Consider the following 27,546-nt stretch of genomic DNA (forward strand, 5'->3'; position numbering starts at 1 on the left):
CCACCACCACGCCCGGCTAATATATTTTTTTTTTTTTAGTAGAGACGGGGTTTCACCATGTTAGCCAGGATGTTCTCAATCTCCTGACCTCATGATCCACCTGCCTCAGCCTCCCAAAGTGCTGGGATTACAGGCGTGAGACACCGCGTCCAGATGTATGACCCTAACTTAGCTTTCTAGCCTCATTTCCTACCACATCCAACCATTCTCTTTACACTAATACATTGGGCTCTTTTAGCTTAAGTGCAAAAGCATCTGCTTTTCTCTTCTTTGCTTTGGTCAAAGCTTAAGGAAAAGTAGTCCAAGAGTCAATTTGCAAATCTGCTGAGGGCACTCCCTTATAGCCCAGGAACACCTCACAGCTTCTCTGAGACAACTGCCAAATCCATCTTGCTGCCACTGCTAATGACAAAGATGCCCTCCTACAGCAGGACTGCCCTGTGCAGTTCACAACAGCACTTCAACTCCTATCCTCTCATTGGCTCTCAAATACCTGAGAAATGTGTAAGCATGTATGACTCCGTTCCAGAGATGAGGCGGCAGTCCTAGAGGCAGCGTGTGCTCAGAGTCACGCAGCCAGTCAATGATGATGGGTCTGACTTCAAGAGCCAATGCTCTCTTCACATGACAGTATCAGGAGCCGGGACAGTGGCATGCACTCAATATCCCGGCTACTTAGGAGAGTAAGGCAGGAGGACTGCTTGAGCCCAGGAGTTCAAGACCAGCCTGGAGAAGACACCTCGTCTCTATCATAAAAATAATTTTAAAAAAATTTTGGGGGCTGGGTGTGGTGGCTCACATCTGTAATCTCAGCACTTTGGGAGGCTGAGGCAGGTGGATGCCTTGAGGTCAGGAGTTTGAGACCACCCTGGCCAACATGGTGAAACCCCATCTCTACTAAAAATACAAAAATTAGCCGGGCTTGGTGGTGCATGCCTGTAGTCCCAGCTACTCGGGAGGCTGAGGCAGGAGAACTGCCTGAACCCAGGAGGTAGAGACTGCAGTAAGCTAAGAGCATGCCACTGCACTCTAGCCTGGGTGAGAGAGTGAAGCTCTATCTCAAAAAAAAAAAAAATAAATTGGGTGTGGTGGCTCAGCACTTTGGGAGGCTGAGGCAGGTGGATTGCTTGAGCCCAGGAGTTCAAGACCAGCCTGGCCAACATGGTAAAACCCTGTCTCTATTAAAAAAAAAAAATTAAAAATAAGAAAAAGCAAACAAAAGAAAGAAAGAGCATCAGGAGACATAGGTATAGGTACAATTAGGAAATGGAAGGCTGGCCGGGTGCGATGGCTCACGCCTATAATCCCAGCACTTTGGAAGACCGAGGTGAGTGGATCACCGGAGGTCAGGAGTTTGAGACCAGCCTGGACAATGGTAAAACCCCGTCTCTATTAAAAATACAAAACTTAGCCAGGCATGGTGGCGGGCCCCTGTAAACCCAGCTACTCAGGAAGCTAAGGCAGGAGAATCGCTTCAACCTGGGGAGGTGGAGGTTGCAGTGAGCCAAGATCGCGCCACTGCACTCCAGCCTGGGTGACAGAGCGAGATGCTGTCTCAAAAAAAAAAAAAAAAAAAAGAAAGAAGGCCACCCTAGCAGCCTTCACATACAAAAGCGAGGCAGCTTTTCCATTCTCAGACCAGCCCCATTTATCTCCTCTGGTCTGGAGTGTTATGGCTGTGGTGCAGTGGGCTATCATCACACTAGAGCATGTTTGACTAATGGCTAAGTTTAATGGGCCAGGGTAGACTCCATGGCTGCTGTCTCATACAGCTCTGTGCTCAGGGCAGAAAGGAGGGGAGTATGAGGCAATCGATCAGCAGCGGAATCAGAACCTGGCTGTACTCCTGGGATGGTGCCTGAGTGATACGGTTTGGCTCTGTATCCCCACCCAAATCTCATCTTGTAGCTTCCATGATTCCCATGTGTTGTGGAAGGGACCCAGTGGGAGATGACTGAATCATGGGGGTATGTCTTTCCTGTGCTGTTCTTGTGATAGCGACTAAGTCTCACGAGATCTGATGCTTTTAAAAATGGAAGTTCTTGACCGGGAGCAGTGGCTCATGCCTGTAATCCCAGCACTTTAGGAGGCTGAGGCAGGTGGATTACCTGAGGTCAGGAGTTCGAGACCAGCCTGGCCAACATGGTGAAACCCTGTCTCTACTAAAAATACAAAAATTAGCCAGGCGTAGTGGCAGGCGCCTGTAATCCCAACTACTCAGGAGGCCCTGAGGCAGGAGAATCGCTTGACCCCAGGAGGTGGAGGTTGCAGTGAGCCGAGATCGCGCCATTGCACTCCAGCCTGGACAACAAGAGCGAAACTCTGTCTCAAAAAAAAAGGGAGTTTTCCTGCACAAGCTCTCTCTCTTTGCCTGCCGCCATCCACGTAAGAGGTGACTTGCTCCTCCTTGCCTTCTGCCATGATTGTGAGGCTTCCCCAGCCATGTGGAACTATGAGTTCTCTGTTAAACCTCTTTTCTTTGTAAATTGCCCAGTCTCAGGTATGTCTTTATCAGCAGTGTGAAAATGGACTAATACACTGAGCATCTTTCCCAGTCTACTCAGTGCCATGAGGTAACTCACCTGTGGTGCTGTAGAACCTGCAGCAAGGTGCTCTTGGCAGGCACCCGGTATAGTTCTGCCCTGTCCTCATCTTCAAAGTAGACCTGCAAGATTAACAGAAGGGCAAGAGTCAGAGATAAAGCGCTTTGGCAGCCTTAGTTAAGGCTAAGCCCAGGGAAAATTTAAAAGATGGCAACTGTTAGCAGTTGAATGTCTCCTTTATATGGTTGTGTAGCTGGGTGCTTTGCATTTAGTCCCCGCCATGCCACTGTAAGAGAGGCTATTATCAGTTCCATCTTCCAAAGACAGAATCAAGGCTCAGAGAAGGAGAACAGCTTGCCAACACTACCTGGCTAGTAGACAGAAGAGTTAAGACTCAGGGCCAGGCCTATGTAGCCCTCCTTTCCCTAACAATTCAGACTAAAGCCATCAGGTATGTGGAGGAGAAAGCTGTGGTGGCTCAGAGCAGGAAAGAGCCTGAGGAAGGTGAGAAGGATGTCTGTGCAGCGTGTCAAAGCCCAAGCAGGGTGAGGAAGACGTCTGCACAGGAAGCTGCCGAGGGTGTCAGAGCAGGACCAGTGGAGAAGGGTATCCATGCTGGGGGCCAGCAGGCCTGAGCAGGGGAAGAAGTGCTCCCTTGTAAGATGGCTGTCCAAGGTGGGGTGTCAGAGGCCATGTGGGGTGAAAAGGGGGTATCCATGCATGGGGACAACTAATATGGATGGAGTATACAGGCCCAACTAGGGTAAGGAGGGTGACCACTCATGGCAGGGGGTGGCCTGCTGTGGGGGAGCCCAAGCAGGATGAGGAGGGTGTCCATGTAGGGTCGTTGAGCAGTGCAGGATGTCAGAGTCTGTGCAGGGTGAGGAAGGCACCCACATGGGGGCAGTAGCCTAACATGTGGAGTCAAGAGTCCAAGTAGGGTGAGGAAGGCTCCACATAGGAGAGAGGCCAGTGGTGATGACAGGAGGGGAACTGATCAAACAAATAACTATATTAAAAATAATAAAGTCAGGCCAGGCATGGTGACTCATGCCTGTAATCTGAGCACTTTGGGAGGCTGAGGCAGGTGGATCACTTGAGTCCAGGAGTTCAAGATCAGCCTGGGCAACATGGTGAAACCCCGTCTCTACTAAAAATACAAAAATTAGTTGGGCACGGTGGCAAACGCCTATGGTCCCAGCTACTTGGGAGGCTGAGGTGGGAGGATTGTTTGAGCTCAGGAGGTTGAGGCTGCAGTGAGCCAAGATCTCACCACCGCACTCCAGCCTGGGCAACACAGTCAGGCTGTGGTGTGGTGGCTCATACCTGTAATCCCAGCACTTTGAAAGGCCGAGATGAGTGGATCACTTGAGGTCAGGAGTTCAAGACCAGCCTGGCCCACATGGTGAAACCCCATCTCTACCAGTAACAGAAGATAAAAAAAAAAAAAAAAGAAAAAGAAAAAAGAAGAAGAAAGTCATTGTTACATATGTAGAAAGGGAGAAAAAATCCTGTGGATGTTGGATTAGAGTTGGAGATACCAATGAGACATCATGGTTTTACATACACACACACACACACATACTCCTCAGTTGAGGCACTGAGAAAGCATTGAGGCAGTAAGCTTGCCTGTCTACCCCCACTGTATTAATCAATACACTTATTGCACAGAGATCTCGGCTTCTAAATACCATTCTTCACTAGAAAGAACCAGGGCTCCTTGGGAAAAAATAGCTGATTCCAGAGCTGGGGCAAGGAAAGCACAATTTGAACCTAGAACATCCTGTGTAGCAACCACTTTAAAAATAGACAACAGTCAAAAGGACACAAAAACGAATTTGAAGAGATTCCCACTGGCCAAATCTGGGATATTCTGAGCATAAAAGAAACAATCATAGTAACAGATTAAAATTCACTAAATCAAACAGGAAACTATAAATCCACCAAATAAATAAATATGTAGAATGTCTGACAAGCAATGAGATATTTACACCATTTCAAAACATCTCCCTATAAAACACTTATCAATCATAAAGAAAAAGTAACTGTACAGTGGAAAAGGCTGGCAGACCCCACCTCAATCAGGTGATCAGAGAGAACATCATGAGTAATGGGACAAAGAGAGATCACATACCACCTGATAGGTGCAATGAGAATACAGCATCACTTCTGTAATATTCCAGCCAAATATGCATAATCCAGGCCAGGGGCAGTGGCTCATGCCTGAAATCCTAGCACTTTGGGGGGACCAAATCGGGCAGATCATTTGAGGTCAGGAGTGTGAGACCAGCCTGGCCAACATGGCAAAACCCCGTCTCTATTAAAAATACAAAACATTAGCTGGGCATGGTGGCAAATGCCTGTAATGCCAGCTACTCAGGAGGCTGAGGCAGGAGAATCGCTTGGACCTTGGAGGCAGAGGCTGCAGTGAGCCGAGATCGCACCATTGCACTTCAGCCTGGGCAACAAGAGTAAAACTCTGTCTCAAAACAAACAAACAAATATGTATAATCCAAATCTAGCCAGAAGGAAACATGAGACAAACCCATACTGACAGACATTCCACAAAATAAGTGATCTGTAATCTTCAAAGGTGTTAAGATCAAGAAAGTGTACTGCAGTTGAGTCACATGATCACAAAAATATGAATGCAAACTTTTTAAGTAAAAAAAAAGTGGAGGAAAGACTGAGGAGCTCTTCCATACCAAAGGAGACTAAAGCTACATGATGACTAAATACAGTATGTGATTCTGAACAAAACCCTTTTGCTATAAAGAATTTGTGAAACCCGAACGGAGGGTTAGATGGTAGCAGTGAATTAAAGTAAATTTCCTGCTTTGATAGCTATATGGGTATTATTAGAAAAATGTCCTTTCGTGTAGGAAATGCACACTAAAGTATTCAGGGGTGATGGGACATCAGTTGGCATCCTACTCTCAAATGTTAGAAAAAGAAAATTCTTTATGCTGGAAATTGTGATTTTTTTATTTAAAAAATCCCAACAGTGGAATGTTATTCAGCCTTAAAAAGGAAAGAAATTCTGGCTGGGCATGGTGGCTCACGCCTGTAATCCCAGCACTTTAGGAAGCCAAGGAGGGTGGATCACTTGAGGCCAGGAGTTCAAGACCAGCCTGGCCAACATAGCAAAACCCCATCTCTACTAAAAATACAAACAAAATTAGCCAGGTATGGTGGCGCATGCTTGTAATCCCAGCTACCTGGAGCCTGAGGCATGAAAATCACTTGAACCCTAGAGGCAAGGCTGCAATATCTGAGATTGCACCACTGCACTCCAACCTAGGTGACAGAGCAAGATTCTGTCTCAAAAAATAAAAGCAAATAAAAAGGAAGACAGTTCTGGCTGGGTGTGGTGGCTCACACCTGTAACCCCAGCACTCTGAAAGGTCGAGATGAGTGGATCACTTGAGGTCAGGAGTTCGAGACCAGCCTGGCCAATGTGGTGAAACCCCATCTCTACTAGAAATACAAAACTTAGCTGGGTGTGGTGGCACGTGCCTGTAATCCCTGCTACTCAGGAGGCTCAGGCAGGAGAATTGCTTGAACCTGGGAGGCAGAGGTTGCAGTGAGCCAAGATCAGACCACTGCACTCCAGCCTGGGTGAAAGAGTGAGACTCCGTCTCAAAAATTAAAAAAAAAAGGAAATTCTGACACATGCTACAATATGTATGAAACTTGAAGACACGATGTTAAGTGAAATAAGCCAGACATAAAAGGACAAATACTGTATGATTCCACTTATATGAAGTACTTAGAATTTCAATTTGGGATGATGAAAAAGTTTTGGAGATGGCTGGTGGTGATAGTTGCACAACAATGTGAATGTTCTTAATGCCACTGAACTATATACCTAAAAATGGTTAAAATGGTAAATATTATGTCATGTATATTTTACTATAATTTTCAAAAAAAAAAAACAGTCAGTTTCTCCTCCCTCTACCAGCCTTCCCCCCACCGCAAAAAAAAAAAAAAAAAAAAAAAAATTAATTCCATAGAGGAACGAAATAAAACTTCTCTTACCTCCAAATTATCAGGGCAATATTTTTGCTCTAGGTCCCAAGAGGGTGTTTCACCAAACATCACCATTAGATGATCAATAAACCTAAGGATAAAATGTGTACTTTCTGGGTATCAATAACTCATGACCAATTTTCCCACATCAGTCCCCAGACACTAATTCAAAGTTATCTAGCATGTATAAAACATGAAATGCAGGCTTAACCCATTTGACAGCAATACCCAAAATGTGCATATGTATCACTTGTCCTATTATGACATTTTTTTTTTTTCTTTTGAGACAGGGTCTCACTCTGTCACCCTGGCTAGACTACAGTGGCATAATAGCTCACTGTAGCCTCGACCTCCAGGCTCAAGCAATTCCTCTAACTTAGCCGCCTGCGTAGCTGGGACTACAGGTACATGCCACTATGCCTGGCTAATTTTTTTCTTTTTCTTGTGGAGACGGGGGTCTCCTATATTGCCCAGGCTGGTCTCAAACCCCTGGGCTCAAATGATCCTCCTGCCTCAGCCTCCCAAAGTATTGGGATTACAGGTGTGAGCCCTGCAGCTGACTGACAGGATTTTCTTTTCTTTTTTTTTTGAGACAAAGTCTTGCTCTGTCACCCAGGCTGGAGTGCAATGGCACGATCTCTGCTCACTGCAACCTCCACCTCCCAGGTTCAAGCGATTCTCGTGCCCCAGCCTCCCAGGCAGCTGGGACTACAGGCATGTGCCACTACGCCTGGCTAATTTTTTACATTTTTAGTAGGCATGGGATTTTGCCATGTTGGCCAGGCTGGTCTTGAACTCCTGGCCTCAAGTGATCCTCCTGTCTTGGCCTCCCAAAGTGCTGGAATTACAGGCGTGAGCCACCGTGCCCAGCTGACATAATTTTCTTTAAACAGATTCAGGGTTAAAAACATTTCTGGTCGGGTGCAGTGGCTCATGCCTGTAATCCCAGTACTTTGGGAGGCCGAGGTGGGAGGATCATTTGAGCCCAGGAGTTCAAGACAAACCTGGGCAACATAGAGAGACTCTGTGTCTACCAAAGAATTAAAAAATTACCCAGATGTGGTGGTGTTCACCTGTGGTTCCAGCTACTTGAGAGGCTGAGGCAGGAGGATCACCTGAGCCTGGGAGATGGAGGCTGTGATGAACCATAATCACACCACTGGACTCCAGCCTGGGCAACAGAGCCAGACCTGGTCTCCAAAAAAAAAAAGATTACAAAAAAAATTGTCTTACAATTAGACTTATTCTATGCATTAACCCTATGAAATCACAAGATACATATATATATATATATATATATATATATTTTTTTTTTTTTTGAGACAAAGTCTTGCTTTATCACCCAGGTTGGAGTGTAGTGGCATGATCTTGGCTCACTGCAACCTCCACCTCCCAGGTTCAAGTGATTCTCATGCCTCAGCCTCCTGAGTAGCTGAGATTACAGACGCCCAGCTAATTTTTTGTATTTTTAGTAGAGACTGGGTTTCACCATATTGGCCAGGCTGGTCTCGAACTCCTGGCCTTAAGTAATCTGCCTGACTTGGTCTCCCAAAGTGCTGAGATTACAGGCATGAGCCACAGCGCCCGGTCTCTCTATTTTTTTTCTAATTAATATTCACTTAAGTTGCTATGCATGTATTACCTAAAATGACTTCATATTTCACCAGTGATGTATACCACTCTTTGGCAAACACAATACTGTGGTGTTACACATACTAGCCCAGTCAGTACGATGATGAGACTTTTGTCTGTCGTTGCAAACCTAGTCAGTCAAGGTTCAGTCAGCTACAGGATAGAGAGATTTCACACCAGATTGTGTGAAACCCTCTAAACCATTATCTTCCCTTCTCAACCAAAAATCCACTTGTCCCTCCTGTCACAAAAAGAGACAGCATGCAAGTAAAAGCAGAGGGCTCCTGGGCAAGTCAGTACCTGGAGTCCTCATGAAAAGCAGAGATGAAGTCCGACTGGGCATACTCTGGGTACAGAAAGAGCACAGGCCAGCTCAGCCTGCCCTGGTCATCTAGACTCAGCCTGGCTCCATGGGGGTTCTCAGAGCTGAGTCCATCCAGGAAAAGCTCACCTAGACCTTCTGAGGGTGAATCTTCATCCTCACAGGCAGCTTCTGAAAGCCTGATATTCCTAGCCTGGGTTAAAGACAGAAACACACACATAATGCACATCTTATTGTGTGGGAGGATGCAAACCCATTTTACTGAAGTAAAGAAACCCTAACACTTGGCTAATTTTTTTATTTTTTATTTATTTTTATTTTTTGAAGAGACTAGAGTTTCACTATATCGTCCAGGCTGCACAATTAACTTTATTTTTAATTTAATTTTCCCCATCCATACCCTGAATGAACATGGACATCTTTAACACACCAAAAAAAAAAGAAAAAAACCGTAACAATGGGAGCTCCGAGGGACAACGCTACACACAATCCATCTTCATTATCCCTGAGGCCTGGCGCATAGTAGGTACCACTTACTTAACTCACCTTCATTGGGCATCTACCTTGTGCTGGACCCTGTGTCACAGAGACCTAGACATGGTTACCTGCCCTCAAGCCTCTGCTCAATATCAAGTGGTGAGACAGCTATGAAAATAATGATGATATAAGGTAAGAAGTGGAGTTGGGGAACCACAGATGATGGAATAATTAATTCAGCCTTGGGGGCTGGAGGTGACTAAGATATGCTAGGCCTTGAACAATGACTTTGAAAAGCAGAGAAGTTGGAAGGGAGGGGCACTTAGAAGGGAGGAAGAGCATTCCACTCCAAGGAGCGGCCTGTGCAAAAGCACAGAAAAGATCAAGAAGGTAGCCTGTACAGAAATGTCAAATGTTTCAGTTTAGCTGGGACATGGAATATTAGAAAGACTGTGCACTGACTTAATCTTGACTGTCTCTCAGACATGGGCATAAAGCAAGAGTCTGAAATAGTAGGGTCACCTCTTATGTAAGCGTGCAGGGGCTCCTAAGGTTAGCACATGAGGGGAAATGACATGCAACCAAAATTAGATTTGATGATATTCCCTAAATTGGAGGTTAGCAAACTTTTTCTTAAAGCATTAGATATGAAATATTTTAAGAGTTCTGGACAATGGTCTCTGTCAAAATAAACTACTCAACTCTGCCACTGTAGTGTGAAAACAGCCATAAGTAGTAAGTACACAAACAAATAGGCAGGGCTGTGTTCCAATGGCTGCAATTTGCTGACTCCTCCCTTAAACCATTAGTAAATACAGCATGCATGGCTTTGTGTACTGTTGAGAGTAATTCTTATGTATGTTAAGTTTGAGATGAAGGGTTACACTAAAGGAGAGAATCAAAAAAACAAAAAAAGTGTGTATGCAAATATCTGGGTGTCTGGGCATCCCATATTCTACATTTAAGAAAATGAACAAATCCCTCACTGTGAATGAGAATTAGATGAAAAATCTGGAGTATTCTGATCTGTTTGATGTGTTAATACATGTAAACAGACTGTTGTGGGGAGGGAATAGTGGAGTATGTTTTAGCAGTGTTAAGTTTCTTACAGTCAACAAGTAATATAAATGGTGCATAATTTAACTAAACAAATAATAAAAAACCTATCCCGGCCGGGCATGGTGGCTCACGCCTATAATCCCAGCACCTTGCGAGGCCGAGACAGGTGGATCGCCTGAGGTCAAGAGTTCGAGACCAGCCTGACCAATATGGTGAAACCTCGTCTCTACTAAAAATACAAAAATTAGCTGGGCATGGTGGTGTGTGCCTGTAATCCCAGCTACTCGGGAGACTGAGGCAGAATTGCTTGAACCCAGGAAGCAGAGGTTGCAGTGAGCCAAGATCACGCCACTGCACTTCAGCCTGGGCGACAGAGCAACATTCTGTCTCAAAACAAAAACAAAAACAAAAACAAAAAACAACGACGACAACAAAAAAACCTATCCCATAATCTCCCAGCAGATACTCTCTCCTTCATGAAAACCAAACAAGCTCAAACAGGTGACTCCCTAGGTATCAAGGTTAAAGCAAGATTTGGGTCAGACTACATACATTTCAAAATATAGAAAAGAGAAAGGGAAGGTAGGATTTTATTATTGTTGTTGTTGTTGTTATAGGAGCAACATCCAAAAATGTCAAACTTTCTCAAGATGCAGTATAACCCAGTGGTTAAGAGCAAGGACCTGGCTCTAACACATGTGAGCTGTGTGAGGTTTCTTTACCTCTCTGAAACTATTTTATTATCCAGCAAAACAGAAGCAAGATAACCTATCTCAGAAGGCCATTGTGAAGATTAAATAACACTTAACCCAAAGCAGGTATTCAGTACAGTAGCATCCCCTTATCCATGGTTTTGCTTTCCGCAGTTTCAGTTGCCAGTGGTCAACCATGGTCTGAAAATATGAAATGAAAAATTCCAGAAATAAACAACCTGTACGTTTTAAATTATGCACTGCTCTGAGCAGCAGATGATGAAATCACAGGCTCTGCTCCTTTGTCCAGCACATCCATGCTGTCGATGATACCCACCTGTGAGTTAGTACCCATCTCAATGATGAGACTGACTGTCATGGTATCATAGTCCCTGTATTAAGTAACACTCATTTTACTTAATAAGGACCCCAAAGCATAAGAGTACCGATGCTGGCAATATGGATATGCCAAACAGAAGCTATAAACTACCTCCTTTAAGTAAAAAGGTGAAACTTCTCAGCTTAATTAAAAGAAAAATTGTATGCTGAGGTTGCTAAGATCTATGGTAAGAGAAACCTTCTATCTGTGAAATTATGAAAAAGGAAAAAGAAATTAATGCTAGTTTTGCTGTTGCTGATGTACCTCAAACTGCAAAAATTATGGCCACAATGTGTGATAAGTGCTTTAGCTAAGATGGAAAAGGCATAATATTTGTAGGTGGAAGACACAAACAGAAATGTGTTCTGACTGATGGCAATCAGGTTTGGTACTATTTGAGATTTCAAGCATCGCTGTGGATCCTGGAACACATCTGCCTCAGATAAGTGGAGATAACTGTATATGTTACTGAGACCAACACATGCACACGAGTGAGAGAGCTGACTGAACTGGGGTGGCCTGACTCCACAGCCTGGTCTCCTCTGTCACACTGCTTTACCAAAGTAGAAAGAAAATGAACAAATTCCTTCAGGTAAAGCATCCCAAGAAAGGTTCCCAACAAGCTTCACAGGATTAGTGGATTTAGCAGGACCATAAAAACCTAAGGTTTGAGAACTCACCTTGATGGCCTGGAGTAAAGCCTCATTCTGATTCCTCTCCTTCTTTTCTTTCAAGCTGGCTTTCCTCACATCCCTCTGTTCAATTCGCTAAAAATGAAATTTAGATGCATCAGCTCTAGAGACCTGGCTTCCTCTTCTATTGCCCCAGCCTGCTCCTAAATTATTATCTCTGATCTCTATCCAACCCAAGCTCCTGTGTTAAGGAATACCAGTGGCCAGATTTTAGCTCAATAAACATTTACAAAGTACATGCCTAGATGTCAGACCCAGTGGCAGCAAAAGTTTAAATTTACTTCCTGTATGTACCCACGGAACTCACAGTCTACTGAAGGGTTGAGGGGTACAGACAAGTAAAGAGCCAAGTGTAACAGGTGGATTATGTACTACTCTGGTGGTGTGAACCGAGTGCTATGAAACACAGCCTGGGTGATAGAGACCCTGTCTCTATAGACGCTATAGATTTTTTTTTTTTTTTAAATTATAACCACCCTAGTGGGTATGCAATGGTATCTTACTATGGTTTTGATTTGCATTTCCTAATAATTAATGATGTTGAACATGTTTTCATGTGCTTTTTGGCCATTTGTGTGTCTTTGGAGAAGCGTCTATTCACATCCTTTGCTCATTTAAAAAACTGAGTTACCTGTCTTATTGAGATGATAAGAGTTGTTTATATATTGTAGATAAAACTCCCTTATGACTTACAAATATTAACTTCCATTCTGTGGACTTTCTCTTTTTTGTGTGTGTGTGTGGAGACAAGGTCTCACTTTGTTGCCCAGGCTGGTCTCGAATTCCTGGCCTCAAGTGGTCCTCCTGCCCTGGCCTCCCAAAGTGCTAGGATTACAGGTGCGAGCCACTGCACCCGGGCCCTTTTCACTGTTTTCTTCACCTTTATCTTAACCTTTTCATTTTTTTGATGGTATCCTTTGAAGCAAAAAGTTTTTACTTTTGATGAAGTCCAATCGATCTACTTCTCCTTTTGTTGCTTGTGCTTTGTGTCATATCCAAGTTCATGAAGATTTGTATCTATGCTTTCTTTCAAGAGTTGTGTAGTCTTAGCTCTTACATTTAGGTATTTGATCCACTTTGGGTAACTTTTTTATATAGTATGAGGTAAGGTTCTAGCTTCATTCTCCCACATGTGAATATCCAGTTGTCCCACTGTCATTTGTTGAAAAGATTACCTCCCTATTGAATGGTCTTGGCACGCTTGTTGAAAATAAATTTCCCATAAATGTGAGGGTTTATTTCTGAGCTCTCAATTGTATTACATTGACCTATATGTCTATTCTTATGCCAGCATCACAATGCCTTGATTACTGTAGCTCTGTGGTATGTTTTGAAATTGGGAAGTGTGAGTCTTCCAATTCTGTTTTTGTCTTTCGTGATTGTTGCTTATTCAGAGTCCCTTGAATTTCTATATGAATATTATGATTAGCCTGTCCATTTCTACAGAGAAGCCAATTGGACATTTCATACAGATTGCACTGAAATTAGCCAGATGTGGCATTACATGCCTGTAGTCCCAGATACTTGGGAGACTGAGGCAGGAGGGCTGCTTGAGCCCAGGAGTTTGAGGTTGCAGTGAGCCATGATCTTGCCACTGCACTCCAGCCTGAATATTAGAGCAAGTTCATGTCTCAAAAAAGAAAATTACACTAAATTGATATATTAATTTTGGGAGTATTGCCATCTAACAATATTAAGATCTCATCTATGAACATGGGATGCCTTCCTACTTACTTATTTCTTCTTTAATTTCTTTCAACAATGTTTTCTGTATTTTTAGAGTACAAGTGTTAGCTGATTTTGTTAAATGTACTCTTAAGTATTTTTTGATGCTATTGAAAATGGAATTGTTTTCTTAATTTCATTTTCAGAGTGTTCATTAAAAATCTATAGAATACAAATGATTTTTGTGTACTGGTGATGTTGTTTCCAACAAGCTTGCTGAACTTATTTATTAGTTCCAAGAGTTTTTTAGTGGATCCCTTAAAATTTTCTATATAATGTCATGTTGTCTGCATATAGATGGTTTTACTACTACTTCTCTTCCACTCTTTCTTTTTTTTTTTTTTTTTTTTTTTTTTTTTGAGACGGAGTCTCGCTGTCGCCCAGGCTGGAGTGCAGTGGCACGATCTTGGCTCACTGCAAGCTCCGCCTCCTGGGTTCACGCCATTCTCCTGCCTCAGCTTCCCAAATAGCTGGGACTACAGGTGCCTGCCACCACGCCCTGCTAATTTTTTGTATTTTTAGTAGAGACAGAGTTTCACCCTGTTAGCCAGAATGGTCTCGATCTCCTGACCTCGTGATCCACCTGCCTCGGCCTCCCAAAGTGCTGGGATTACAGGTGTGAGCCACTATGCCCGGCCACTCTTTCATTTTTGAAGAATAGGTTTGCTAGATATAGAATTCTTACAGTCTTTTTCTTTTAGTTCTTTGAGTATGTCATTTACCTGCCTTTTGGCCTTCATGGCTTCTGATGAGAAAGCTGTTAATTTTCCTTAGGATTTTTTGTACATGAAGAGTCATTTTTCTCTTGCTACCTTTAAGTTTCTCTTCTTTGTTTTTCAACAGTTTGATTACAATGTGTTTAGGTATAGATCACTTTAAGTTTATCCCACTTAGAGTTTGTTAAAACTTTTTAGATGTATACATTAGTGTTTTTCACCAAATTTGGGGAGTTTTTGGCCAGTATTTCCATATTTCCCCAAGTATTCTTTTGCCCATTTCTCTCTCTTCTCTCCTTCTAGGACCCCCATTATGCCTTTGTTGGTATGCTTGATGGCATAGTACAAGTCTCTCTTCATCCTTATTCTTTTCTCATTCTGTTCTTCAGATTGGATAATCTCAATTGATACATCTTTTTTTTTTTTTTTTTTTTTTGAGATGGAGTCTCGCTCTGTCGCCCAGGCTGGAGTGCAAAGGTACGATCTTGGCTCACTGCAAGCTCCGCCTCCCAGGTTCACGCCATTCTCCTGCCTCAGCCTCCCGAGTAGCTGGGATTACAGGCATGTGCCACCACGCCCGGCTAATTTTTTTGTATTTTTAGTAAAGATGAAGTTTCACCATGTTAGCCAGGACGGTCTTGATCTCCTGACCTCGTGATCCACCCGCCTCGGCCTCCCAAAGTGTTGGGATTACAGGCGTGAACTACCGTGCCCAGCCTCAACTGATACATCTTAAGTGTGATGATTCTTATTACTGCCTGCTCAAATGTGCTGTTGAGCCCTTCTAGTGAATTTTTTGCTTCAGTTATTGTACTTTTCAACTACAGAACTTCTATTAAGTTCTTTTTAGTAACTTCTCTTTGTTATATTCTCTATTTGGAAGACATCATTCTCATACTTTTTCTAGTTCTTTAGACACTATTTCCTTTCATTCTGAGAAGATATTTAAATTAGCTGGTTTAAAGTCTTTGTCTAGTAAGTCCCACATCTAGGCTTCCTCTAGCTAATGACCAGACAGTACGTCTTCCAATCTTTGTCAAGAGGCTTTGTGTACATGTTGAAGCACACTTTTATCATTCACCGAAGCAGTTTACAATTCTACCTTAGACTTCACCTCCTGCTTGCAGAGACTCTAAGAGCTTAGGATCTTCTCAGGTCTTTCCTGAGCACATGTATAGCCCTATGCACACGTGTGACCATCTAGATCTCCAGGAATACTGGAGCTTCTTGGAGCCTCCACAGAATTTCATTCCCCAGTTTTTCCTTTTAAGCTTTATGATGCACCTATTGTTTGCTCCAAGTGTTATCCACTGCTTCAGCTTCTACAGTCTTTAACAATTGCCTCTAATTGTTTTTGACAAATTCTCTCCCACCTTTTCATTCCCCCTATTTTCTGGCCCTATGTAAAAAAGCTTTTTATACTGGGTAAGCTCCAAGTCGGGTCATATAAAAATAGCCCTGTGAGCTGGGTCTTCCAGGGATCCACCAGATGGTCAAATCATGACAATTCTCTGGGGAAAGGCTTTGAAAGAGCTCCAATCCTGTTCTGCCTCCTCTGGTGGCTGCAGGCTGCTCATTTTCACCATGACTGTGGGCTATGGGCTTTCAAAGCTACTGTGGAACTGGGGAGGAGGGAGATGAGAATAGAGTAAGTTAAAATGTCACAAAGCTATTGGCTTTCAAGGCTACTGTGGAACTGGGGAGGAGGGAGATGAAAATAGAGCGAGTTAAAATGTCACAAAGCTTGCTGTTCTTACTGAGGTGCCATCATTTTTCTTGAATAAACATGCCCCAGATTGCTGCAAACCTCTGGTTCATTTCCAGAGTCCTAGAAAAGTTAATTCTGACCATTTTTGCCAGTTTCCTCATTGATCTTATAGAGAAAAAAAAATTTTTTTTTTTGAGACAGAGTCTCGCTCTGTCGCCCAGGCTGGTGTGCAGTGGCGCGATCTCGGCTCACTGCAAGCTCCGCCTCCTGGGTTCATGCCATTCTCCTGCCTCAGCCACCCAAGTAGCTGGGACTACAGGCGCCCGCTGCCACGCCTGGCTAATTTTTTGCATTTTTAGTAGAGATGGGGTTTCACCGTGTTAGCCAGGATGGTCTCAATCTCCTGACCTCGTAATCCACCCGCCTCGGCCTCCTAAAGTGCTGGGATTACAGGCGTGAGCCACTGTGCCCAGCTGGAGAAAATTTTTGAAGGTCTTTAGTCCCCCACTGTGACTGACACTACCCCTCTCTATTTTTTAAATACTGGTTTTATTAATTACTGAGAGAGTTGATATATCCACCTATTTGTGGATTTGTCTCTTTCTTCGAGTTGTCAAGTTTTGTGTCACGCATTTTGAAGCTGTTATTAGGTGGCTACACATTTAGAATTGTTAAATATTCTTATAAGCTGGTCCTTTTATCATTTAAAAAAATGCTTCAATGGCTGTGCACAGTGGCTCATGCCTGTAATCCTAGCACTTTGGAAGGCTAAGGCAGGAGGACTGCTTGAGCCCAGGAGTTTGAGACCAGCCTGGGCAACATAGTGAAACCCTATCTCTACAAATTTACAATTAAAAAAAAAAAAATTAGCCTGGCATGGTGGTGCACGCCTGTAGTTCCAGCTACTCAGGAGATTGAGGCAGGAGGATCAGCTGAGCCCAGGAGGTAAAGGCTGCAGTAAGCCATGATCATGTCACTGCACTCCAGTCTGGGTAACAGAGCAAGACTCTGTCTCAAGGAAAAAAAGAAAAAAGGCTTTACTTCATCTCTGGTAATACTTGCTGCCTTGAAGTCTACTCTGTCTGATGTTAATATAGCCACGAGTCTGTTGGCTATATGCCAAGTACACAGGAACCCAGAATCAACTTGTACTCAGACATAGGGGAATAATTCAGCTATTCAGCAAGCAATGTCACCTAAACCTAATATCAGGGTTCTGGGCCTTGAAATCTCCCTTTAATTGTGACTGTCCCCAGTAGCCCTCTAGACATTCATTCCTGTATATACCACTTTCAGAAATTCTGGCCACACCCAATTACCTAGGTTCAGAATTCTGTTATTGAGCCATGTGGGTCCATAGAGATCTACCTTTTCTACCATTTCATATGACCAGAATGACCTCTGGTCATTGCTGATGACATGTGACATTTCTGGCACTTAATAGCTAAAATAATGATTAAAAATAGTAATAATAACAGAATACCATCACTACCCAAAATAATATCCAACATTTAAATAGCATTACTGTGTATGTTCCAGGTGCTATTTAAAAAACATTACTTATGTTAAACCATCTAAACTATATAATAACCCTATAAGGTAGGAAGTATTTTAATCCTCCTCCTACTAGTGAGGTAGCTAAAGCACAAAAAGATCAGCAAGTTGTCCAAGTCACACAACTCTCATGAAGGGAGTCTTCAAATTCAGGCAGTGGCTCCAGAGTCTAAGCTCTTAGCCACTGTGCAATACTGCCTTACATGCCTGTTAATAGAAAGCCAGAACTAGTCTTAAGGTCTCTTAATTCCTGGTTTCAGTCTCTCTTCATGGCTTATACTATGGAATGGAAGTATATAATATATACTAGGAGTCTTTAGCTGGCCCTGAACATGTGACATTGTTATGTGACTGTATATAGTAAAGGTATCTAATTTTGCCCTGGACAAGACATATCTCCATTCAGATTGATGGGGATACATTCTGAAAAATGCACTCATTGTTTTACAAGCATCATGGAATGTACTTACACAAACTGAGATGGTATAGCCTGCTACATACCTAGATTATATGGTACAGCCTATTGCACCCAGGCTACAAACCTATATAGCACATAACTACACTGAATACTGTAGGCAACTTGTAATATATGCAGAGTTCCATCATTGAATGAAACACTGTTATGTGGCACATGACTGTACTACCACTATACACACACCATCTATCCTTGCTTACCTCTATATCACACTATAACTGTTTACTTGTCTGTATTCTCCATAGAGTTCCAAGAGTAGGGACTAGTTTTGGGTTTTGTTTTTTTGTTTTTTTTGTTTTTTTTTTGAGACGGAGTCTCGCTCTGCCGCCCAGGCTGGAGTGCAGTGGCCCGATCTCAGCTCACTGCAAGCTCCGCCTCCCAGATTCACGCCATTCTCCTGCCTCAGCCTCCCGAGTAGCTGGGACTACAGACGCCCGCCACCGCGCCCGGCTAGTTTTTTGTATTTTTTAGTAGAGACAGGGTTTCACCGTGTTAGCCAGGATGGTCTCGATCTCCTGACCTCGTGATCCGCCCGTCTCGGCCTCCCAAAGTGCTGGGATTACAGGCTTGAGCCACCGCGCCCGGCCTGGGTTTTGTTTTTAAAAAGTTACAATGACTTGAGAGACACAATCTTGGGAATGCTAATTAATGCTACTTAGCAAATGCTAATTGGCTGCTGACAGTCACCAACCTTCAGCTTGTCTGCTTTAGCCCTCAATTCCAGAAGCTTCTTCTCTTTGCCATCTATTTGCAGTCCCTCATCACACCAGTTCACGGCCTCGGCAAAGTGTTTCAGTTCCAGATGGCATAAGGCACCTGCAGAACCCAGAACCCTTAGGATCCAAGAACAACATGCATGGAAACAGCCTGCTTTGAGCAAGATCTCCCACCCCTACCAACTACTAGCCAGTACCCTGAAGGCAAAATGGAGGATAATGCCCCTTATACTGCAGTCCCCAGACAAGGAAGAATATTTTTTGTGTCCTAAATCAGAAAAATCCCTAAGGTCCATTTAGTTCAAAACTCCTGTAAGTCTCCCTGGTATTAAGGGCTCTTAAAGTAGGAAAAGCTGTAACTTAGTGGCAAACCATATAGATCAAGGCTAGAAATCTGGCTGTGTCATTTACCAGCTAGACCTTAGACAAAGGACCAAGCATATCCAAGTTTTAGGTTCCTCATCTACAAACAGGAAGAATAAAGTCCTTCCCAGATGATTTTTTAAAGGAGGAAAAAGCAGAATTTGCTTCAGCTATTCATCAAGGCAGCGGCAAGGCCAAAGACATTAGGTCTCTCCTAATTTTGTTCTTTACGGCTACCAGTTGAAGCTGCCTCTCCCCCATCAAAAATAATAATAATAATAATAATGTTATCATGTACATCTTTCTCCATTTAGCCTCTTTAGGTTTTCCACAGAATTTCAAAATATAAGAATTATAAGGGCTTAGATGTCAATAGAATCTAACCCCATCTTCTAGAGATGAGCAAACTGATATTCAAAGTGGGTGTCTTGCCAAGGTCACACTGTAAGTTAAACCAACAACTGAATCAAGGATTACACACTTCCAGCCTGAAGTAAATTCCACAGGACTACCTAGATTCAATTTATCAGTCAATCTTTGTTCAGTATCTTCTTTTCTACAGCTGAGGGACATGGATCTGCCTACTGCCCTTAACCATGAACATTTAAAGAGGCATAATTTTGATAAAGCATTCTAAGCTGGTCCATGGGGATGCAGGGAAGATTAATATGTGATGAATAAATTAAAGTTTGCAAAGCACCTACGAGCTTCTCAAAGAAAAGGTGAAGTATAAAAGTAATAAAAGCACTATTATTACATAGAAAGGTCAGACTACAAGAGAAAACATAATCTGAGAACATCTCAGCACAAGTCATCAGCAAAGGTCCCACAACTTATCTTTTAATTAACATTAACATGGCATTTGAAGACCTTTGCTTTCGATCAGCTAATTTGGGGGGAAAAAAAATATCAGAATGTGGCTTTGCAACTGCTTTGTTTTAATTAATTTTATTATTTATTAATTTAAAATGACGGGTTTCTATTTCTCTACAAATTCTTAAAAACATAAAGGGTTAAGTCATTCTCTGAGAAATTCTTTTAAAAGTGGCATGTTGCTGCTGATAAGGAACAGGAACTTAATACCCAGACTGCAAAAATAAGATGACTTTATTAGCACCCTAGCACCTCCATATCAAAGCTTTAAATGTCATACTGTAGTTCTACAAGACTTACCTCTTATTATTGCTTTGAGGTGGCAGGGTTTTAGCTTTCTGGCAGCTGTCACATCATTGAGAGCAGAACGAAAATTGCCTAACAAAACACCATTTAGTAAAAGAGAGAAGTTTTGAGATCAAAATGTTTCCAAAATTTTATACATAGTGACAAAGACACTGTTGTACAATCTTGGGGAAACACAAATGAGAGCAACTGTTTTTTGGTTGTACTCATCAAGAGCCTTAGAAATGTCTGTAACAGGCAATCTACAGAACTGTAAATGACTAGTAAGCACATGAAAAGATGTTCAAGATCACTATTGATTAGGAAATTAAAATTAAGAAATTGCTAAAAGTTAGACAAATAATATCTAGTATTAGAAAAGATATGAAAAAGGGGCACTCTCAGGGTAAACTAGAAAGCAAATTAGCATGTACTTTGTGCATATACTTTGACCCAACAATTTTCTTCTGGAAAATCATCAAAAATACTTGAACAAATGTGCAGGGATAAATGTAAAAGCATGTTAACTACAGCATTACTTTAATCGTGAAAAGCTGGAGATAACCCAAATATACTCGATTTGGTAATGATTACATGAATTATGGTAAATCCATACTATTGAATACTATGCAGCCATTAAAAAGAATGAGATAGATCCTCATGTAAGAGATATGGTAGGATGTCTGTTCTATATTGTTTTAAGTGGTAGTTCTATGAGTACAGAAGAAGCCTATTTTTAAAAAAAAAAAAAAACCAAACTAAATATCTAGACACACATGTATATATTTGTAAGTGCATTAAAAAAAAAAAAGGTATGCAATCACAAACATACCAGTTATCCAAACTAGGAAGCCATGAGGTATACTTTAACTTTCTGGAGTATACTGTAATTATTACTTAATGGTTTAGTATTTACCTAAATCTCTAGCCCAGGGGTCAGCAAAATATTTTGTAAAGGGCCAGATAAATATTTTAGGTTTTGCAGGCCACATGTGGTCTATTGCACATTCTTCTTTGTTTTATTACAATTCTTGAAAAATGTCAGAAACATCTGGGGAGGTGGCTCACTCCTGCAATCCCAGTACTATGGGAGACCAAGGTGAGAGGACTGCTTAAGACCAGGAGTTCAAGACCAGCCTGGACAACATAGCAAGACTCTCTCTCTACAAAAAAAAATTTAAAAATTTGCTGGGCATGGTGGTACATGCCTATAGTTCTAGCTACTCGGGAGGCAGAAGTGGGAGAACTGCTTGAGCCCAGGAGTCTAAGATTGCACTAAGCTATGATCACACCACTGCACTCCAGCCTGAACAGAGTAAGACCCTGTCTCTTTAAAAAAAATTTAAAAAATTAAAAAAAAAAAGTATGGAACATTTTCAGTTCATGGCAAGCCAAGGGGCCAGAGGTGGACTCTGAGTCACAGTTTGCCAAATCCTGCTTTAGCCTAATGAATAATCAGAACTATTAGAAAAATATTATGACTTTATTTGTTTTTACATTATTTATAAAAACCAAAAAGCAGCCTATATAGTCAACAATACTAGACTAATAAAGCAAACAGTATAAATAGTGGCATGTCCATATGATGCAACTTTAGCTATTGAAATAACATTCAAAAATGATTTTTAATGACGGGTGAAATTGTTTTGTTATAAAATTAAGTGAAAAAACTGAGTATCAAACTGGAAGAACAGCAGGATCTCAACCATGGAAAAAAATGCACATGAAAGTGATCCAAGGACTTTTAGTTAAAGGAGGCAGACTGAACACATACATTTAACTCAATCTCCACTCTCTGGCCCATGAAGACAAAGAAAATGAGAAGGACACAGAACACAGTCTGAAAGCTGGAAAACAAAGGGACAAGTAACTGATGTATCAGGCTTAAGGAAACTGAATTCTAAACCAGCAGAGGGAAAGCCCAAAAGCTACAAAGCTGTACTGCAGAAACTACAAAGTACCCAGGACTCAGGAACTGATGGCACCAGGTACCTCTGGAAGTGGGGGTGAAGGTGGGTTGAAAATCTACTTAATCAGAGTCCCATATCCCTTACCCCTCTGCTGCACCAGTGAACTACTCCTCCCCTATTCCACCAGGTGGAAGGCTGGAAGACAACAGACCCTAGCAGACAACAAAACAGTGGGTCTCTGGACTGGAACCCCCAGGCACAAGGGTGATTCAGTAAAGGAAATATTAAAGATTGAGCCCTTGGTCCTCTTCTCCTACTTGGTTCCCAAAGTATCAGCAGCCAGGATTTCCAAAAAGAGAAAAAAGAGTAAAAAAGAAAAAGAAAAATATCAAAGAATTCAAGGAAATTTCCTAGAAACATGAGTTTCCAGACTGAAAAGCTCTACCGAGTACCCAACACAAGGCACAATGTTATGAAATTTCAGCACACCAGCCCCAGAGTCCTAGGTCCTCTCTAAATTCTGTGATAACAAACACAGGTCTAGGCTGGGTGCAGTGGCTCAAGCCTGTATTACCAGCACTTTGGCAGACCAAGGCAGGTGGATCGCTTGAGCTCAGCAGTTCAAGGCCAGCCTGAGCAACATAGCAAGACCCCTGTCTCAATTTAAAAAAATAATTAAAAAAAAAAAAGAAAAAACCCACAGGTCTAACATAACCAAGGCTAGTCACCAGCAATACTACTTAAATAATCATTTCCCAAATTTAACACTACAGAACCTGCATGAGGTTAGTGTTAACTGAAGAGGAAGCTTACAAAATTTGAGAAACCCAGGGTAAATTTATTTTCTTGCAGGCTATCTCAGTGTCTTTAACATGTTAATGTGTACTGCAAATCTCTAAGAAGCAGCATTTTCCAAACTTCCTCATCCTCCTCCAAACTTCCTCATCCACCAGAATTACTGGTGGCTCACATCTGTAATTCCAATACTTTAGGAGACTGAGGCGGATGGATCACTTGAGCCTGAGTTCGAGACCAGCCCAGGCAACATGGAAAAACCCTGTCTCTACAAAAAAAATGTAATACAGTAAAAAATATGAATAAATAAATAAAAGAGTTAAAATTCCTCATCCAAGCAACTTTTTAGAAACAGGGTCTCGCTTTGTCACCCAGGGTGGAGCGGAGTGGCATGATTATGGCTCCCTGCAACCTTGAGCGAACCTCCTGCCTCAGCCTCCCAAGTAGCTAGGACTACAGGCAGGCACCACTATGCCCAGTTAACTTTTTTGTAGAGACAGGATCTCACTGTGTTGCCCAGGTTGGTCTTGAACTCCTGACCTCAGCCTCCCAAAGTGCTTGGATTACAAGTGTGAGCCACTGCACCCAACCAAAAAATATTTTTACCTCCCACAGAACACTCTGAGATATTCTCCCTTAGATTAAAATGGCTTCTCTCACCTAAAGATCTCTACTGCCTTAATCCTGCTAGCATCCTTGAAAAGAGGATAAAAGGCAGAAACACACATTTTTTGAGAGAGTAGAAGCCCTTGGGCTCAAAAATCTCAGAACATACTGCCTCATACATCAAACACCTTACTAGAGTGACCAAGTCACTTTCTGGGTTCAGATAGTAAGAATTACACAATCCATTCTGTTTCTCTTTTTATCATGTAAACTTGGAAGAACAGAGTTCAATCAGAATAAACTATCCTTAGTCTATGTTTCTGTGATAACAGCCCCTCATCCTCTGATGTTCTCAAACCTCCACTAACCATCATAATGGCTTGTATCATAAGTTTATTCTTCAGAAAGCACTTATAAATTACCCAGATAGTACTGTGCTGCTGCCCGGTTGGTATAAAGGACAGCATTCAAATCAGGATCTGCACATTTCTTCTTTAATCCTTCAGTGTACGAAATTACAGCTTTCTTGTAGTCTTTTTCTTTAAAGTAATCATTGCCCTCATCTTTATAGGTCTTGGCCTGTTCTGCAAAGAAGAGGAAAAATAATCACTATTGCCTACTTTTAAAAGGCTCATTAAAAATAGATTCTAAATCACGCAATAATGTACTATATGATACACTGAAGGAAATAAACCAATAGGGAAAGGAAACTCAATGTTACGATAAAAGTGGGTATCAACATGGACAAAATCACACAAATTTAATGCTAATTCCAAATATCTTACAAGGTAGATTACTGTTTTCCAAAAAAAGAAGCATAAAGGAAAAAAGTATACTCATCCTAGCTACTGAAGAAAAGAATTCTTTTTTAATCACTGAAGAAATCAGTGAGGGACAGGGGGATTGATTATACTTCTGCTTTTGCTTATGTTTTTTATTCTGTGGAGTGCAAATTCCCCTCCTCACCCTAGCAAAAGCCTACAAAATTACAAAGATTCAGCTCAAATTTCCTATCTATTGTGAATCCACTCCTGCTCCTTAAAGTGTTCCAACAGGACCTGCTACCGCTGTAGTATACACCTACATTTGACACTTATAACACAAGTTTGTCTTGATTCTTTAAGACAATAGGCTTCTCACTGAGCCTGACCTTGGAGAGTGGAATTGTGTCTTACTCATCCCTGTATCCCCAATTCCTACCACTTAGTAGGTACACAAAGAAGTATGTTGGAATGAATAATGACAAGTTAGCTCAGGCTAACTTCTTGTTATCAATCAGAACCCTTCTAACCCACACTTAATTCAGTGGAAACACAAAACAAGTATTATTCATGTTAAGATACCTTCTGGAGAACGCTCCTCATCAAAAATAATTGACTGGAGACAAGCCAAGTCAGGATTCTCCCTGGGATCAATTTCTGATGGCGCTCTCTTCATAAATAGGGGGACCTTTTCAAATTCCTGGAAATGGTTAAGAATGAACTACATGAATAAGCTTTTCTACTGAGCAGATCCAATTCCATGACTCATTATCAAAGTTTTTTTACTCATCATGATTTGCAAATCATCACAGCTAGCTGTATCCATTCAGGCCTCCGCTTCCCTTCTGTAAAATGGGAGTGTGGTGTAATGGTCTCTAATGATTGTTTTAGTTCTCATATTCTACAAGAGCGGCAGGAATTACCATTAATTGAACGCCCTTATGGTCTTGACACTTTACCAACTGTCTCATTTCATCTTTGCTATTGGTGATATAGTTCGGGCAGTTTTACAGATGAGGAAACGGGTTCAGAGAAGTTAAGTAACTGACCCATATCAGAGCCAGTAAGTGGTGGAGTCACAGGCCTGACTCCAAGACCTAGGTTCTCAAATGTACTGACAGCTTAAGAAGCAACTCAAAACCTCGAAGCCGATTTTCAATACTCAACTAGAAACCAGCCATCAGCTGGCAGCGCCAGGGATCTGGAATTGAGGGAGGCGCCCCAAAACCCGGGTGCCCCACGAGTCCGTGCCCCACGCCCCTACACACATGCGGAGACCCCAGGACAGCCCACCTCCTCCCACTGGTCCTCATGAAAGCCCCCACGGTAAGGCTGGCTCTGGAACTTTTCCAGGAAGGAGTCCATGACGTCGTCCGAGGTGGGATTCTGCCCAGGTTGCTCCATAGCTGATACCCCGCTTCCAGCCTGGGTCCCGGCGCCTTGAAGCGAGCACCCCTTCCGGCGGCGCGAGTGCCCTTTCCTCAATCCTCCCGGCGACGCATGCCCGCGCGCCTTGGGTTCCGCCGGCCTGGGAGCGTGACCAGGCGTAGCCAATACGCTCCTCCCCCGGCCCGCCCTCCTCGGCGGTGCCTGGCCTCTCCTGCCCCGAATGCTTTTGGGGTGGTGCGTAAGCCCGAATCCCCAAAGCCCCCATCTCACGTCATTCATTTGTTCGTCAGTCAGTCAACACATACTTATTTAGCTCTTTCTGCGCTTCCGGCCTGTTCTAGTGGCTGGCTATATAGTGGTGGGCAGAGCGGATGAAATCCCTGCCCTCTAGGAGTTGCTAAGGCAGTGGGGAGGAAAGGACAATAGACAGTTGAGATGTAAGAGTTTGTCAGGGGTAGCAAGAGCTACTGGGGAAAAGTTTTAAACAGGATGGGTAGACATTCTGCCAGAGGCCTGGGAGTGACCAGGAGGGGTCTGGGAAAGGCATTCCCATAGAGGGAACAGGGAACAGGCCGGAACCCTGATGAAGGAGGGTCTGCTGTGCTTGGGAAACAGCAAGGAGGCCAGTGGAGCTGAAGCAGAGTGAGGAAGGGGACAAGGAGATGATGAAGTGGGAGGACAAAGGAGCTGTAACTATGAGGATCTGGCCATTTCCTCAGAGTGGGATGGGACCTTTTGGAGAGTTTCGAGGAAAGGAGAGTCTGACTAGACCTCTGTCTCTGAGCTTAGCCACCCCTAACTCCCACAGCTCAGACAGAAACAGGGTCTCCAGTCCAGGTGCTGCAGGCCTGGTTAGGCAGCCCCTGTGGCTTCCTGCAGCTGCCCTACCGTCCAGCAAATGGCTGAAGTTCCCCGGGGCTACAGCCTTGGGAAGCTCCTAGCCTGGTCTGAAATGAAAAGCAGACAGGAAGCACACCAATCTAAACTGGCCTTGGGTCACAGGTCTGCTCAGTGAAGGCTCAGAGGGGTGGGATTCAAGGTGATGCAGAGCTGAGATCAGAGCTGAGGAAGGTCTCTGCAGATGGGTAGAGGACTCAGCGTTTTAGGCAGTGGGAGCTCACATGTGGAGAGAAGCGTGGAGGTGTGTACCGGCCCACCATGCTGGGTACTGCAAGTGTTAAGAGGTGTGGCCGGTGGCTCATGCCTGTAATCCCAGCACTTTGGGAGGTCGAGGCGGGCAGTTCATGAGGTCAGGAGATCAAGACCATCCTAGCTAACACAGTGAAACCCTGTCTCTACTAAAAATACAAAAAATTAGCCGGGCATGGTGGCACGCACCTGTAGTCCCAGCTACTGGGGAGGCTGGGGCAGGAGAATCGCTTGAATCCGGGAGGCGGAGGTTGCAGTGAGCCGAGATCACACCACTGCACTCCAGTCTGGGCAACAGGCCAAGGCTCTACCTCAAAAAAAAAAAAAGAGGTGTGGCAGGCAAGTGGGTAGGGGCCAGAAGGCCTGCCTACCTTACTAGCCTTGGTCCTGCAGAGGATAATGAGCCGCTGAAAACACCTAAAAGGACCAAGGGCCGTGAGCACATTTGTCTTAAGAAGGCCTGGGCTGCCAGGTGAAGCACTGATGGGGGAGGTTGGTTAGGAGATTGACAAGGAGGATGCTGATAAGAGACCAAGGGAAGGGAGAGATCTGAAGCCCAGCAGTGGGGCTGGCAGGGTGGTTATTCTTTGATACGGGGATGGAGACAGCAGGGCTAAGGGTGGTGCATGGGGACCATGAGCCTTCCAGTGCCGGGACTTTATCTTTTCCCTTCAGATTCTCCCACACCCAGCAGAA

At 43.1% G+C, this 27,546-nt stretch overlaps 1 protein-coding gene across 1 annotated transcript in view; it reads right to left on the reverse strand.

Annotated features, from left to right (window-relative positions):
• LOC105495111 (tetratricopeptide repeat domain 4) overlaps nt 1–25,804 on the reverse strand; it is a 28,977-nt gene extending 3,173 nt beyond the window's left edge. Inside the window, exons 1-9 of the mRNA XM_011764326.3 lie at nt 25,606–25,804; nt 24,895–25,012; nt 23,974–24,135; nt 20,256–20,333; nt 18,695–18,819; nt 11,814–11,900; nt 8,505–8,719; nt 6,582–6,663; nt 2,583–2,665 (exon numbers count right to left, since the gene is read on the reverse strand). Of these exons, the coding sequence (XP_011762628.2) occupies nt 2,583–2,665; nt 6,582–6,663; nt 8,505–8,719; nt 11,814–11,900; nt 18,695–18,819; nt 20,256–20,333; nt 23,974–24,135; nt 24,895–25,012; nt 25,606–25,716 (1,061 nt within the window). The 5' untranslated portion in view covers nt 25,717–25,804. The remainder of the gene's footprint in view (nt 1–2,582; nt 2,666–6,581; nt 6,664–8,504; nt 8,720–11,813; nt 11,901–18,694; nt 18,820–20,255; nt 20,334–23,973; nt 24,136–24,894; nt 25,013–25,605) is intronic.
• Nucleotides 25,805–27,546: the final 1,742 nt, after the last annotated feature.

The sequence above is a fragment of the Macaca nemestrina genome, chromosome 1 (assembly GCF_043159975.1).
Source record: "Macaca nemestrina isolate mMacNem1 chromosome 1, mMacNem.hap1, whole genome shotgun sequence".
Taxonomy (NCBI): Eukaryota; Metazoa; Chordata; class Mammalia; order Primates; family Cercopithecidae; genus Macaca; species Macaca nemestrina.